The sequence below is a fragment of the Zosterops lateralis genome, assembly GCF_965231275.1.
Source record: "Zosterops lateralis genome assembly, chromosome: 4".
Lineage (NCBI taxonomy): Eukaryota > Metazoa > Chordata > Aves > Passeriformes > Zosteropidae > Zosterops > Zosterops lateralis.
Genome location: NC_139765.1, coordinates 1,884,343 through 1,899,942, shown reverse-complemented (window position 1 = coordinate 1,899,942; position 15,600 = coordinate 1,884,343). Strand labels below are relative to the sequence as shown.

The 15,600-nt window shown below is 46.7% G+C and overlaps 1 protein-coding gene across 1 annotated transcript in view; it reads right to left on the bottom strand.

The window, feature by feature from the left end:
- Positions 1-15,600, bottom strand: part of CECR2 (CECR2 histone acetyl-lysine reader) — a gene marked incomplete at its 5' end in the record, with an annotated part of 91,337 nt that overhangs the window by 19,724 nt on the left and 56,013 nt on the right. The window contains 4 exons of the mRNA XM_083858955.1: positions 1,062-1,111; positions 1,745-1,849; positions 2,332-2,471; positions 3,133-3,316. Coding sequence (XP_083715081.1) covers positions 1,062-1,111; positions 1,745-1,849; positions 2,332-2,471; positions 3,133-3,316 — 479 coding nt within the window. The remainder of the gene's footprint in view (positions 1-1,061; positions 1,112-1,744; positions 1,850-2,331; positions 2,472-3,132; positions 3,317-15,600) is intronic.

The following is a 15,600-nucleotide window of genomic DNA, read 5'->3' as shown; positions in this document are numbered from 1 at the left end:
AGGTGCCTGGGATGCAGTAGCAGTGGCACAGATTTCAGCTTAGTGAATGCATTGGGGACTGGTCACTGAGGCAGCAAAGGTCCAGCTATGTGCTGAATCTGCTGCTCTGGCTACCCAAAGCCATCCCCTGCCCACTTGCAGCAGGGAGCTTACCTGCATCCTGCCCCCAAAGCCTTGCATCCTTGCTTCCCATTCCCTTGCCAGCTGCCTACAGACAACTCATTTCAATAGCAAACAGGACTAAGGCCCTGCTTTGTGCCAGCAGAAGATTACTCTGCAGCTGAAGTGACACAATTTGCTGGAAAGACAATGATCTGATAAAACCCCCCCAGTGCCGCATCGCCCCAGCTCCGGAGCAGCCGCAGGAGCTGCCAGGAAATCTGAAAACAAAGGGCAAAGGGAAGGAGCCATGGGAAAGACAATGCCACCCTTGCCTTTTATTGTGAGGCAACAGGCAGGCTGAGTCCCTGGGTTTTGTGGAAGCCAGTGGATACACATGTATGACAAATGAGTCCCAGCTCCCTTGAACTCACTTGCACATCATGTTGCTAACTCGCTTTTTGCCTCGTTAACCCTCAGCTGGGTATATCCAAGACATGGTTTACCACTCTCAGCCACTCAATGGCCACGAGGAAGAAAAAGTGAAAGGATCAAAAAGGTTCTTCCTTCCCTATTTTAGCATCTGACTCCACTCTCTTCTCCATCTGAAAAAACACACCTGCTAACAAGAGGGGTGTGTTCTTACCTCAATCCTGGAAGACTGAGGACCACACATAGCCTGCTTTTTTAGGTGAGCCCTTGAATTCTAGTGTATCCCAGTAGGTTAGGTTTCTTCATCCCAAACCCAGCCATGATAACATAGGAAGCCTGCAGGTGCTCAGGCTCTCAGCTGCCAGGCAGCCTGTAACACAAACCCCTCATTCCAAACTTGGCCTCAACCACCAGCAGAAAGACTCTCCTGAGAAAGGCTGGGTTGTCTCTCAGGCATCTCTCTGGGTTTTGATAATTTAAGAGCCTTAGTAGATGGTGGCATCAACCCTCATACTGCAAAATCTCTTTACCATTTCTTATGGGAGTCTCATGGATAAGCAAGTTTTCTTCTGCCTTCTCCCTACCAGAAAAGAAAGAGAAGGAGTGATACAATAAGTACATTACTTCACATCACTGAAATGCAGCTGTTTCTGAGGAGATGAATAGGGAACACCACAGTTATTCAGTGCAGACCAAAACTATGAAAAGAACACTGCAGAACACACTTTTGATACATATTTTCATAGATATTGATATATATTTTGATATTGATATATATTGATATTTACCCTAGGTTTGCAAAGTTTTTATAAGTGAAGGGTGCAGGATGAAGTTTGGCAAGTACAGTATCTCAGTCCTTATGGGAAGCATCCCAACATCTATATGGACACAAGTGGCCAGGAATTCTGGCTTCAGGCTACACAGTGGAAGTATTCTTTATCAGGAGCAAACTCCCTAGCACTGCATGGTGGAACTGCATTTGAAGTGAGGTGGTTGGAAGAGTGATGCCCACTGTTTCACCAAACTTCCAGCTCAGTCAGAATTTGCTTTGGAGAGTGATCAAAGCATCCACCGAGTCTGAGCTTGCTTCACTTCTGAGTTGCATTGAAATTATGGTATCTACATACTTATTGGGGGAACCCCAGAAATATATTATTGTTCCCTCTGGGAACATAGGTGTTTTACGTCTGTTGCAGGAAGAACCCTTCCATACCTCAGCAAGTTTTCCTCCAGTAGTTTTTTCCGCTTTGGAGGCCGCCCTCGTCTCTTGCCTGTTTTCCCAGGAACGTTTGGGGTGTTTGTCTGCTCCCCACATCCCCTGAAAAAACGGCAAAACCACCATGAAATACCTGCTGAGCAAGGGAACCGAGGGAGAAGGAACGGGAAGCAAGGGAACGGGAGAAGGGGACGGAAATGGGAACAGCTGCTCGGAACCCAACCAAAGGAGGGATTAAATCCGAGCAGCAACAGGAACGGGGAGGGGAGAGCAGGGATTCCCACTGGCTGGGAGCCTGATCCGGGAGCCGCCGGCACGGCCCCGGCCCACAGCGCGGGGCAGACAGGCAGGAATGCGGTGGGGCAGGCAGCATTGCTCCCACAGCAGGCTCTGCTGGTGCCACAAAGGCTGCACATTGCAGCCCCTGCCTGCGACACAATGCACAACTCCCAGTCTGCTTGGCAACTCTGGGAGCTGCCCCTTGGCCAGGCCCCGGCTCCCCCCAGGCACAACAGCAGTCAGGCGGAGGAGCCCCCCTCCAGCACCCAGACACGGGAGGGGGGTTGTTGTGAGAGGGCTGTTACCTGTCTGGAGCCAGCTCTCCGTTGGTTTTGCCCTGCACTGGGTCTTCCTTGTACATCCTGGTGCCGTAGAAGTACCAGTACAGGGCGCCGCTGCTGTCCTCGCCCAGCGGCTCCACGCGGAGGCTGTCGGCGTCCAAGCCCTGCCGGGAGCCCCCCGCCAGACGGTGACAAGTTGAAAAGAGGCCACATTGTCACACAAGACAGGATGACACCCCTCCTCCCGTAAACACCTCCCTCCCTTCCCTCCCTCCCACCATGCCACAGCAGCAGTACAGCTGCTCCTCCAGGCCGAGCTGGGAAAATGTTACTCCAGGGGGAAGGCGACTGTTCGCTCTCTGTCCAGGGAGGGATTTAGATTGGCATCTCTAATTTGAATGGCCTCTCTCGTTTTTAACATTTCATCTCTGGTGCTCCTGACAGGGAAGGTCTAATTAGTGCTGGCGACAGTCACGCACAGCCCTGAGAAGCTCCCTGCCCCCCCTCCCCTCCTCTACCCTCCCCCAGTATACTTCATCCCCATCCTTTCATCTCACAGCATCCCTCAGCAAGGCAGCAGCCTCAGCTCTCACAGCCCTGCCATTCCCATTAGAGCATCTCCAAATTCCCTCTCTGCAGAAAGAGCAGCCGATGAAGCCAATTTCCTTAGCGACACCCACATTACAAATACATCCACACAGGAAAAGGGCCCAGGGCAGAGGAGGGCAAAGGGAGCTGCTGACACACTGTGACCTTTTCTCGTCCCAGGAAGATTCTGATCTCCTGTGGCCACAGAGTTTCCCTCATCCCCGCTGCCCAAAGCACCTTGAGGAGGTCGAAGACATCGTCGGCGTCGAGGCGGTAGTCGCAGAGGCGGTGCAGAATCTCCACCCGCGTGCGCAGGGGCAGCTCCTGGAAAGTGCACTCCCTCAGAGGGTTGGGCTTCCCTTCCTCCAGCTCCCACCGGTAGTTGATGATGTCCTCCAGGTAGCTGTGGAACGTCTGGGATCTAAGCAAGGAAAGAAAAAGTCACACTCACTTGTAGTTTCCAGTGTCCAGAAATGCCTGGTGCGCCAAGGAAATGCAACAAACACAATGGAGAGCACCTGAAGGAAAACTGGCAGCCATGGTTGGGTGCAGCCCATCATTCACATTCCCAAAATGCAGCAATCTCATTGCAACACCACGAGATGTCATGTTATACAGACAGCTTTTTATACACAGACTGTTATTTCTTTCTAAGCAGAATGAGGCAAGTGTGGTAGCAATTTATCCTCTTTCTATCCCAATGGGCACTGCCTTGTGCTAGCACCAACAGCCACCCTTCACTAAAATGGGATGCAACAAAATTTATCAGTCTGGTCACCTTCCAACTCTTCCCATTTGACGTGGAGACCATTTTCTTCGGATTTCCCTTTGCCCCTCACATCTGTCATTGCCAAGCCCTGCTCCTCTCTACTTCTTTATAAGTTTTCCATGCCCTGGTTTAGTGACCTGTGATTTTGCATGGCTGATCACTTCCTCCCCACTTTGCTGCCGCATGTTTCTCATATTCCTGTCGTGGTCCCTGGTCTCCTCCTCCTCCATCCTCCCAACAGGTGCTGCCACTTTCTGCCTGTTCCTCCATCAGCACAGCCCACCTCATACATGTGGCTTGGACACTGCCACACAACAAGAGTGCACCTCCCAAAAAAGAGTCAGTACAGAGGACTCCCCCCTCTTCATTGACATTATTATTAAAATGATCTTCCTCATTTCCTAGCTGAGTCCTACTTTCACTGCCAGCAGTTCATCATAAAACCCAAGGAAGGAGATATTTCTCACCCTCATCCAGCACTGAGAGTGAATGTCTCCATCTGACATGTGTAAGACCACTGATGGAGCTTAAGGCTAAAAGAACTCCTGTCTTTATCTCAGTGAGACTTAAGCCTTTATTCTGCTCAAAATTCCAGGGGAAGGAATGAAAAGGGGCCATGCCCCTAAATATAAAACTTTCAGGAGATCTGTCCATATGACTTTGAGTCCTGAGAGTTACCAGGCTCGCTCAGCCTGCTCGAGTTGTGTACCCTGAGCACAGCAAAAGGGGACCCCCCCATGCCCCAGCCATTCTTGCACACACGGGAAGTCCATATGCCAGCAAGAACACCACTGGGTACACATTCCCACCAGCTCTCAAAAAGGCAGCTCCACTTGATAGGTTTTTGGCACAAGCAGATTACTCTATATGATTAATGGAACGGCGCCAGCACTACAGAATTGCATTTCCCTGAGAAATTGCTAACTTCTACAAAAGCTATTATATTTTAACAAAGAGGTGGAGGAGTGTGATCCAGCTGAAGAAAGACCATTAAAAGTCAACAATAAGTTAGCTATTAGACAGGGGTCCTCACACATTTGGTAAAGACCAGACTTCTTTGCAAGGACCATGACTGGACAGTGACTGCGAGAACGAAGGAACAGATGCCTCAAGCCATGTCCACCTGGCAGCATTTCCCTTCCTCCTTGGGTAGAGAGAAGTGCAGATCACCCTGCAGATCGCTCCTCACCAGCCTGCTTCTCTCTGACGTCAAATGCCAGCTGACCTCCCAGAGATATCTCCTCTCACTGCACCACTGCTGCCAGCCCTCTGGTTGTATTTAACAGCAGATGCTTGAGTGTACCTGGACCTAGTGCCCTCTGCAACCTGGAGTTTGCTCCACCTGCATGACACAAGCAAAGCATCAGTGTTCCCAAGTATTGCTGTTTCACTAATATCAGCAATCAGACAAATAGAACTTGAAACAGCCCCCTATGCTGACAAAGTTCACTCAGAAAGGGAAGACTGACATTTTATGAAATGCCTCAGAACTGCATCAAGTAGTTAGTAATTTTAGGGTGAAAACTACAGCAAACATCCCTTTTTAAAGTGAGACACAGTACACCTACCTGAAATAGATGTGCATTTCCTCCATTGTCTTTCTCAAACACCTCAAAACCTAACTTCTAGCAAGGACTTTGATTTGGGAAAAGAGGGCAATAATAAATATCTGACATTTAAGATACGTGATCAAATACCACTCTCACATACTTTTTAAGAGTGGTATTTGATCACACATCTTAAATGTCAGATATTTACAGAAGTCATTAAATTAAAACAAAAAGAGAAAAAAGCAAGCAAGCAAGGCAGTTTTGATTGTCTTCCAGAACAGAAATAGTGATGAGAACATCTTTTCCTGAAAGCAGTAAAGCATCACCTCTATTTGGATGCTTAGTCCAGAAGCAGAAGACAAGCAATTGTAAGCTCTCAGACAACATTCAAGTTTCAGCCCCAAAAATTCAGATCTTCAACTCTGCCAGAGCTCAAGGCAGAAGATTATTTCATTAAATCTGATGCAGAGGTTCTGGCTATTTCCAATAAAATGGACTGAAAAAGCAGTTTCCCAAGGATCCTGAATAACTAGCGGATGAAAAGGATTGCCAGAAAGAAACCACAAAAGTAGAAGGGTTTTATCTACTCCTATTTTTTTTTCCTACCTAAAAAAAACGGGTAAGGCACGGATCAGAGAGATACTTTTACCACTTGCATGAGTTCACTTATCTTGCTCTATCATTTTGGCTGCTCTCAAAGAAAACTGATCCAGGAAGCTGCTTAATTCCAGAAGATCATTTGAAATCTTTGCCTGTGTAACTCTCCTTCCCCCTAGGGATTGGCTCTGTTGATTTAACCAATTTGGGTTTAGTTTGACTTTCACATAAGTGGCTAACACTAGAAATTTCCGCCATCCACCCGGTGTTCAGTGCATTACAAGCTCTGTTCTTAAAGAGTACTTTTGAGTTCCTACCCCCATCAATTTTCAAAGACAGCTACTGTGCATTTGTCGCTTTGAATAAGGATAGAAATGAGAACCAGAGATGGGAAACAGATGTCTCAAGGCATTCCCAATCACTCTCAATCTCACCCAATTTATATTTTCCCTCCTAATGGGAACCGACTTCTTTTCTCCAGACAAATGTTGGGTGCTCGTCTTCACCCTGTCTGCCACACCTACAGTTAGTTCCACTTAGCCCATCTCTTATATTTCCCTTTGAAAAAGGTTCTGAAACAGCTCTCTTGGTTTGGAGAAGAAAATCTGAAGGGGGACAGCAATCTATGACAACCCTGCCCTTGGGGTTCTTCCCTGTGCAAAGCAGAAATGCCCAAGAATAACTGCTTAGTATTACCTGTAAAATTCAAACCCAAGAATCAGAGAGACTGGATCCAGGAATGGAATTACTTGGATACAGTCTGTTAAATACCCTTTTTCAAGCTCAGTAGTAGGACAGCAATACACTTGAAAGTCCTACAGAGTCTCTGCCGCAGCTGAGAACCTCCAAAAACTCATTTGTTAAGTGGGAAGAAGGCAGGAAGGAAATCACCGAGCTCAGGAGACAGATGTGTCTCTTCTCCAGAGGTTCTCAGCATCACTCAGAGGTGTAAAAACACTCAGCATGTGGAGGCAGTGTTAGGTCACTCATGTCCTTTTCTCTACAAACTGGAGCATTCCCAAGGAGGTTGAACTGGTCCATGGGCACATTCTGTCTCAGGGCACGTATCCAAAGGGAAACCAACCCTCTTCCAAAAGTAAACTGGAAGCCTTAGAAACAATTCATGAGGAAAGTGTGTGAGACCACGGGCCACGACTCTCACCACATCTCAACCACCTCCTGGTGTACAGCACAGGCAGCTTCCACACAGCTCACTAACCAAGGAAAAGTACTAGTAACCAACTAGTAACTAACTCAGTAACCAAGGAAAAGAAATCAGCTATAACAGATCAGAAAAGGTACCTCGGAGAACTCTGCAAATCTAAAATTTCTCCCATGCCAACGTGACTAGCACCATTAATATTTCATAAAACTGAGATAAACTTTCCCTCACCTGTCAAAACATCCCTTCCTTTGCAGTTGCCCCTCAATGTGCATAGCAATTTGGATAGCTGCAGTGGGATAGTGGTGAAATGGTACATACACATCTATGTGGTACATCCCACATGGATGCAGATGATTTTTCAAGAGCCCAGTGCAACTCTTAGTCTTATCCCTGTCTACACCCTGAAACCACAGGGCTGTTGTCAGAGGTCCCTATCTTTTTATTTTTGCAAAGATTAGAAAGGAGGTCAAAGCTGAATTGCAACTGTGGTTGAAAAGTTTTAATGGTATGTTGCATATACAAAGGGAAATCTGGGGCACAGGGAAGGACACAACCCAGCACATCTGTGTCAAAGGGGAGCAACAGCCTCAGACAATCCACAAGAGGTACCACTGAGGCCGCAGCTCGAGTTGCCTGTGATCTTTTAGCAGCAGCTGCAAAAAAATCAGGGCATAAAGAAGATGGAGCAAGTTGAGGGAGGGGCTCCTCTCCACCGTGGGTATCAGAGCCCAGAGCAGGCAGAGAAATGATGCACCCCTGACAGCTCTGTGCTGCAGCCTGGCCATCTGCTGCCCGGCTGCCTCCCAAAGAGGGAGCCTGAGCTTTCTCTGAGCTCCTCCAGAGGGGAGCTGAGGACTCCTCCCCCAGCCTGGCCATCCCAGTGTTTTCCCCTGCTCAAAGGAGAGGCACCCTTCCCATCCCTTTGAAGGCGTGGGGTCATGCTCTGCTGTCAGAAAGAAGCGGCTTTGGTCACCGTGCACAGCTTCCTAGAGGGGCTCCTTTGGAGAATCCTCTGAGAGCTGACAGGATAGATGGAAAAATTGGGTTGGAGCTTTTGGTTTGCACTCTTGGTAAAGGAACAGCTTCACCCTAGAGATCCCAGCCCCACAGGGAGCAGGAGCAAACTCAATGTGAAATTCCTTCTGAGAAAACTGGGGTTGAATTATGTGTACAGGCACACATGCTTTATTTATTTTTTATTTATTTTTTTTTTTATCCTTATGCCCAAAGGAAGTGGAGTGACTTGTGCTTTTAGTTTTAAAGACTCCAAAGTAAATCAAATCTTGGCTGGAAAACTGTAAACAAAATCAAGCCAAACAAACAAAAGCTAAACCAAACACTAATTCAGTGAGAGAGTCCCCGTGTCAATCTGTGCTTCCTGCAGGCAGCATGCCATGGCCCAAGTGTGGAATTACTGTCACAGCACATTGCCCTAACTGGTCTACTGCTGCCAATTTTTTTACAAGCCCTCCCCCCAACATATACCTCTCAAAAAAAAACCCCCTAAAATCCACCCCTGTGGATCCTATGGGAGCAAATATTGGATTAAAGGAAAGATTAGGGTAAGGAGTTGAAATATCAGAGACAAAAATTTACCAACGATGTTTGGATACTGCTGGCACACACAAATTGAGGCTTCTGAAAGTTTAGATGCCAAATAATTGCCTGGACCCACTAGCCAGAATATCTATCATGTTGACAGTGTTTTAAGTCTCTCGTTTCATTTAATTTACAAAATGCAATGGAAGAGTAAATACTGGCATGCTCTTGAGCTAAAACTGCTGGGGAAAAGGCAAGTCTGACCTGCATCTAATCCCACACAGTATATTGTTCTTGAGATTAACACCAAGAACCCTGACAAAACCAGGGGATGACAGAGAGCAGGAACAACAACAAACCTCTTCCAACTCTCGTCCAAGAGTTGCATGTGGAAGGAACGTGGAAAACTAGATTGGGAGAGCTCAGCCTTTCTACCAAAGACCATTTAAAGGTAAATGTAATTATTCTTGAAGTTCCTATTACAGAGTTAGCCAGTAAGGGAAATAATAGAGGTGATACTTTTGTCCAGTAAAGGCTTTAAAAGCTGGAAAAGACTTGGATACATTCAGTCACCAGCACAAGTGTTGCTTTTAGGAGTTCTCAGTACTAAATGAAGAAAGACTTCTTGGGCATCTAATTCACAGCACACAAGAGAACTGGCTTTGCCTCTGTGATCTCTCTAGTTAAAAGAGACAACAACAAAAATCTAGGTCTTACCAGAACAGACGTTTTATAATGGAATTAATTTTATGGACTGAAGATATTTCACCTTATGGGCTGGCACTTTTTAAGTTCTGAATTGGCAAAAAGGCACCAGCTTGGTGTTGGGAGTCACTCAGGTGTTAATGAGAGCATTAACTGACAGATGGCATTCAAGATATTTCTCGCCTCTCCAATGAAGACAGTTCCTTTGCTACAGCAGAGATCAGGAAAGCTTAATTCTTAACAAGCATACAATGCTTTGGCACAAAGGCAAGCCCCTCTGGAAGGTAATGGGAAGGATTCAGGGTTTGCTGGGATGACCTCAGTCAAACATCATTAAGAGGGTCAGGAGAAGCAAAGCCTATTTCAGAAGGAAAAAAAAAATAATGTAAGGGCCCCCATGATCAATCTATCGTGGCTTGTCAGAAAGAGAAAGCTGAGGCTGACCTTAGAAGCAATATGAGTTACTACTACCAGCCTGACCTTGAGCTCTCATGTAACAATGGAGACCTTTTTTTTTTTTTTACTGTATTAATGAGCTTTCTTATCTGAGGTGGGGGAGGAAGCTTTATGGACCAGCTTGTACTTCACCTTCAATTTACCCTACTGAGAAACTAAGTCAAGTATGATGCAGGGGCAAAGAGCTACAAGCCCATCCCTCAGGGGGAGAAGAGGGAGGTTGGAGAGGAATCCTTCCAAGCCCTGTGTGTGCAGCTGGCTCAGGAGTCCAACAGGGAGCACACATTGCTCAGACCATGGGCCAACTTGTCATCAGGGTGAGCAAACTGCCTGAAGCCCAAGGGAAATGAAACCCTGAGGGGTCTCTGCACAGAACAATTCCTTGCAGCACAGCAAAACGTGCTCATTTTCAGCTCCAGAAGCTGGAGATCCAGCAATCATGACCTGAGGCTTTAACAGCCACATTTAGCAGTGCCACTAGCTGCACCACTGATGGGCACAGACTTCAAAAATTCCAGCCAAGGATGGTCTAGAAAGAGCAGTAACTCCACACCACACTTTGTGACAGACCTCAGCAAGATCTAACCCTGGCAGAGCTCTGGTGATGAAGGAAACAAATACTCAGACACATCCTGCTTTTCAGTGCTTGTTTTGAATCCTGCCTGGAGAAAACCTGCTGGCCTACTAGTGACTGTGAACAAGAGGAGTACAGCACATTGATGGACCCTGAATGAAATCACAAAGTAGGGGGGAAAAAAATTCAAATTACATGGATCAGACCTCCAAAGCGAAGTTTTTCCTCCCAGAATTGTAAAGACAGCAGAGATTGCTGGAGCACAAGGCATGCACAGGTCTGCCTGCAGTCCTCCATGCCAAGCTAGAACTAACTTTTGAATGCAGACATTGCCCAAACCTCAGTAATTCTATGTTTTACCTGTGTGACCACCAGGTAAGGGAAAAGAAAGACATCTGAAGAGTCAAGCAGGTGGATGGCACTGAGCTCTACACATAAAGACATTTGTCTTCACCATTGCTGAACATGGGAATGCAACCTTTCTACATCAGAACCACTGTTTTGTCTCAAAACAGAAGGACAAAAGATTACCTAGTTAGCAAATGTTAAGTGGCTGCAGCTCTTCCTTAAAACAGTCTGGCCTAACTCCTGGATTTGGCAATCTGAAACACGAGCAATTGGAGGCTTCCACATCCATGAAATACACACCCACGTCTTCCACAAAAGTAAAAGGCAGCAGATTTCAGCACCCCAGCAATTCCTGTTCCCTGCTCCTCATTTGTCCAGCCCATAACTCACTTCCAGAACTCAAATGTGGCAGAGAGCAGAGACCACCCTCGAGGATATGCTGAAGCCATGCTCAGAGAAGACATCAGGGTTCTGGAGTTTTCCTCCAACATGATAACACTAAGCTAGGACAGAAGGTTCACCAGCAGAAGAGTGGTACAACCGTGTTACAGAAATCTAATTTCTATGGTTGGATTTACATGGTGGACTTCCCACCTGAACTCCAAAAGCATTCTTCTTCAGGAGAGGGGGAAAAATCATCTATGAAAACCCATGGCTGTCAGAACACTCCTCCTCCTTGTCTTCCTCCATCTTCCATGCAGCCAGAGCTGGGGGAGCTGGAAGGGGAGCTGGCAGACATGCTGCATCCCACAGAGAAGGAGAATAGGAACAGCTCTGGAGCGAGGCAGTGTCTCTGGGGAGGCAGGCAGAATGCAGAGCTGATGGGGGCTGTCTGCTCTAATAAGGGATCACACCACAGGAGCATGTGCTGGCTTGACAGAAGCAAGTGCAGCCACTTAACCTGGCTATGACAGCTGAAGTGGGAGCTTTGCTACCCCCAAAAATAGGGGAGCATGAAGGAAGAGAGGGGAAGGCATGAGGTGACCACAGCTGCTCACCCTTCAGGAACATTCCAGGTCTGCTTGTCCAGATTTCTCACCCCAGCCACAAGTTTCCAGCCTGGGCTCCTTAGCATTACTAGACCATGCTCAGCAGATCTGAAACTAGATGGAGATGCCCTTTTACCTCCCCTGAGCTGGTATGTGCTGCCTCCCAGCCCTTTCCTCTCACACCAAGGACAGGAGGCAGCGAGTCCACCCCTCCTGAGGAGGAACTGAAGCCATCTCACAGAGCAGTGTGGCAAAAGGGCACGCTCTGATCTTCCCCAGCTGCCTGTGGCCCACTCTTCTCCTCTTATCTAGCAACAACCCTATGAACCACACAGCTGCTGGGGCTGCCTTGTTTGTTATTTTGCTGAGAAAAGGCAGAAAAGCAGCAGAGATATCAGCACAGATACAGCACTGTCCTGCATTGGTCTCCTCTGGAAAGGCTCTTTCCTTAGGCTGGCAAATGCCAGGGACAGGCAGGAGTGCTGAGATAAGTGTCTATTTGATCTTTTTTCCCCCCATTCACCCTGGATTTTTTGCTGCTTTATGTTCACAAAACGCCAAGGCAGCTAATCAGTGCTCTGTGACCCCTGTTAATTGGGCTGTGTGAGAGAAAGGCAGCACTGGCAGGAGAAATCACACATACCTGTTACTTTGAACTGTCCTGTCATATTCCCTCTCCCTGCTTGCAGGAGCTCCAAAGCACCCTTCTGTGAGCCAGGGCTGCTCTGTTTTCATCACCATCCCCAGGATCAGCAGGAGAGGCCACAAGTGTTTTGTGCTGTGGCCCTGCCTCTCTAACACCTCAAAGCACAGGGAGGGAACAAAGAGGCATATTGTTGTTTCTCCTTCCCTGTGAGAAGGTGAAAGTAATTTCACATGAAGGAAACACCACCTGAAGGCACTGATGGCCCTTCTTTCACCTATGCCCAGCTGCTCCTCACTGCCCTTATCTGCCTGGATTGTTTTCTCCCCACCACAAGACGAGGAAGGAGTGAGTGGAGCAGATGCCCAGCATCCATCTCCCCCATCCCAAGAGACCAGGGAAAGAAAGAGATTGGTGTGAAGATGTGAAACATTGGAGGGAAAAGGGGTTGGGCTTGCCAAGCCTGGTGGATTATGCAGTTCTTGGAGGATGAGTAAGACACATATTGTTAACTAGATGCATGCTGGGTGCAGGGGCCTGCATATGGTTTATTTTTTAGGTAGGAGCAAGGGCTGCTTCAGTGGTTTTGTTGCTTGATTAGGGAAAGGAAGAAATAGGAATATGAGTATCAGTGTAACCAGAGCAGTCAGAAACATCCCAAACAACACCTGAAGGTACATGGTACCACAGGAAGAGAAAATCCTGGGGGCAAAGGGGATAAGCAGGAGGATACATACACTGCCCAGACAGATCCAGGGAATATTAATGGCACTAAAATAAAATTTATTTGTCTTTCAATGCTAGCTCAACCCCTCCTTCAAACTCAGTGATTCTCTTCATCAAGGGATGAGTCGTGCTCTCAATACCTGCAGGGTTTTGGACAGAGAAGCAGGAACTCCATCCCCCACTCCTGATGCTGCAATTTGAGTGAAAACCGATAATGACAAATCAATGACTCGGATAACTGGATTAAAATGGGAAAAGAATTCTGCTAAAAGATCATGAAACATCACTATGTTGAGGAAAATGTATTGCCATATATAATTTGTGAAAACAAGAATTAATGTAGCATTAGATGAACAGAAAGGATTATTTACCTTGAATTCATAGAAAGAAGAGAATCTGAAACAGTTTTAAAAACTGTCTTGTCCCTTAATTACATCTGCATAAATGCAATAAATTAAGAGTGATGATGCAATTTTCCATTGGCATTGTTATTTTGACTCAAGTTTTAAACACACCTGCCCAGCTTTGCTGACACACTAACCCCACAGACACCCTGTATTTCACAGTTTATTTAATTTTACCTTTAGGGTACTACCCTGAAACCATTAATCAAAGGGTGTAGTAACAAATCAGTTGCACTCAATGTGATATACAGCCCATGAAAGCAGCAAGGATAGAAACTCCAAGAGGGAAACAGCTCTGTAATCAGTCACTGACAATGCATTTTCAACCATCGTGTTGAAACTTGCACTACAGCTCCAGCATGGAGGAAAGCTTGAAAATAAAGATTTCAGTTCCTTGAGATATGGCTGAAATTGTAAAATACTGTACATCTGGAAATATACAGGAACTTCCAGAAAACTCCTGGTGAGAAGGTTGGTCAGACATCCTGCCTGTCTGAATGGGAAGAAAACTCCAATCTCTGTCAAGAAGTAAAAAGTTTCTGCACTAAACAGTTCAGCAACCAAAGAGGAGATAAACTGAGTGTCTCCAGAAGGTTCAGCTACTCTTTTCCTGCCTTGAGGAAGCTGTTGAGCCAAGGGAGCCCAAGAAAGAGGCAATATCAGTTATGAAAACTTTCCCCTGCAAGTGATGCACAGAAAGTACTAGAACAGGGTGGTTCCAGTTCTGAGGCCATCACATTTTACATCTGAGGTGCAGAGGACCAAGGGAAGAAGTTATCTCACACCATCACCCATGATAAATTAACAACAGAACTGAAAATGCCTGTTACACCTAAGAAGTTTTGCTGTCAAGCTGTGACTGCACAAGAACACACAAGGGAGATGTCTAAGTGTGGGCCATCTCCTACCATGTGATGACATTGATCTTGGCTGGGGAAGGCCAGGGAAAAATGGCTTTCATGAAGCAATTAATTCCCTGGCACTTCCCTATCCAACAAGATCTATCACCACCAGCTAGACTGGGAATAGGAATTTTTCCCTCAGAGCATGTTCAGGACAAGAAACAAGAACCTCCCAAGACTCTGCTGTACAGAGAACTCTGTCCTGCTCAAAATCAGAAAGGGAGTGACAGAGACCAGTGGCCAAGGCAGAATAGCAGGAGGCAGAAGAGAGGTCCTGAGTCTCAGAGCCAACACCAGGCTGTGTGCTAAAGGCACAGGACAAACACTGGTACTAAAGGATGGGAAGATAATAGCAAAGATTTGTTTTCATTACAGGTTCTGATGTCCATGCTACTGGTGCAGAGTAAGACTGAAGGAACAATGCTCTGACTTGTGGAGCACAGCTGGTCCCCTGGTGAAGCTTAAGATCACCAAGAGAAGGTTAAGCCATGCTGATGCCAAACTGGAGAATTTACAGGCACATCAGCAGGCTGGATGACACTAACACACTTAACAGTATCAATAAATGATGCCACTGTTTGGATGTGACACAAAACCAAAGAACCTGGGCTGTCCACAGAGCAAGTAAATCCAACACAGCAGTTTTAGAGCTCAAAAAGCAATTCCTGGCTCTGAACACAAAACCATCTGAGTGGACATTTCTGCAAACAACTTAGCAAAGCAAGATACCTTTCTCCCTAACAGGGAGTCAGATTTTTATCAGCCTTGTAAGGAAAGTCAAAGGCAGCATGAAATGCTGAATGTGAAAGGCTCTGGTGAGCAGGTGAACTCCTCCAGGGATGGATGGATGTCTCCCAGCACCCCTCAGGAATTCAGAGTGCTGCATTCTTATCTCTTCCCATTTCTTCCCCAAGGCTTATCAGACACTGAGGATGGGAATCGCTCATGGGCACAACAGCCAGGACAGCCCGGGGGCTTCTGCATTGCTGCTGTGTCAAGTACCTCGGGCTTTGAATGACAAAGGGCAATGGAAACACAAAAAGAACCAGTGTCAGAAGCATTAACTAACCCAAGGACTAGTTACAGCTTGTTTGATAGGGGAAAAAAATTAAAAAAAAAAAAAAAAAGAGAGAGAGAAAGAGAGAGATCTGAGTGCTGAAAAAGGAAAATGAACAAGTTCCTTTGGGGAAGATGACTGGGGAAGGTTTGGGTGACACTAGAGAAGAGCAGGGAGGGATGCTGATGGTCACACACACACATGAAGTGTGAGAAGAGCTGCTGCACTCTCCGATGTTGCCACACAGTTGCTTCATGTGCACGGTTTGGCCTTTCAAAGCA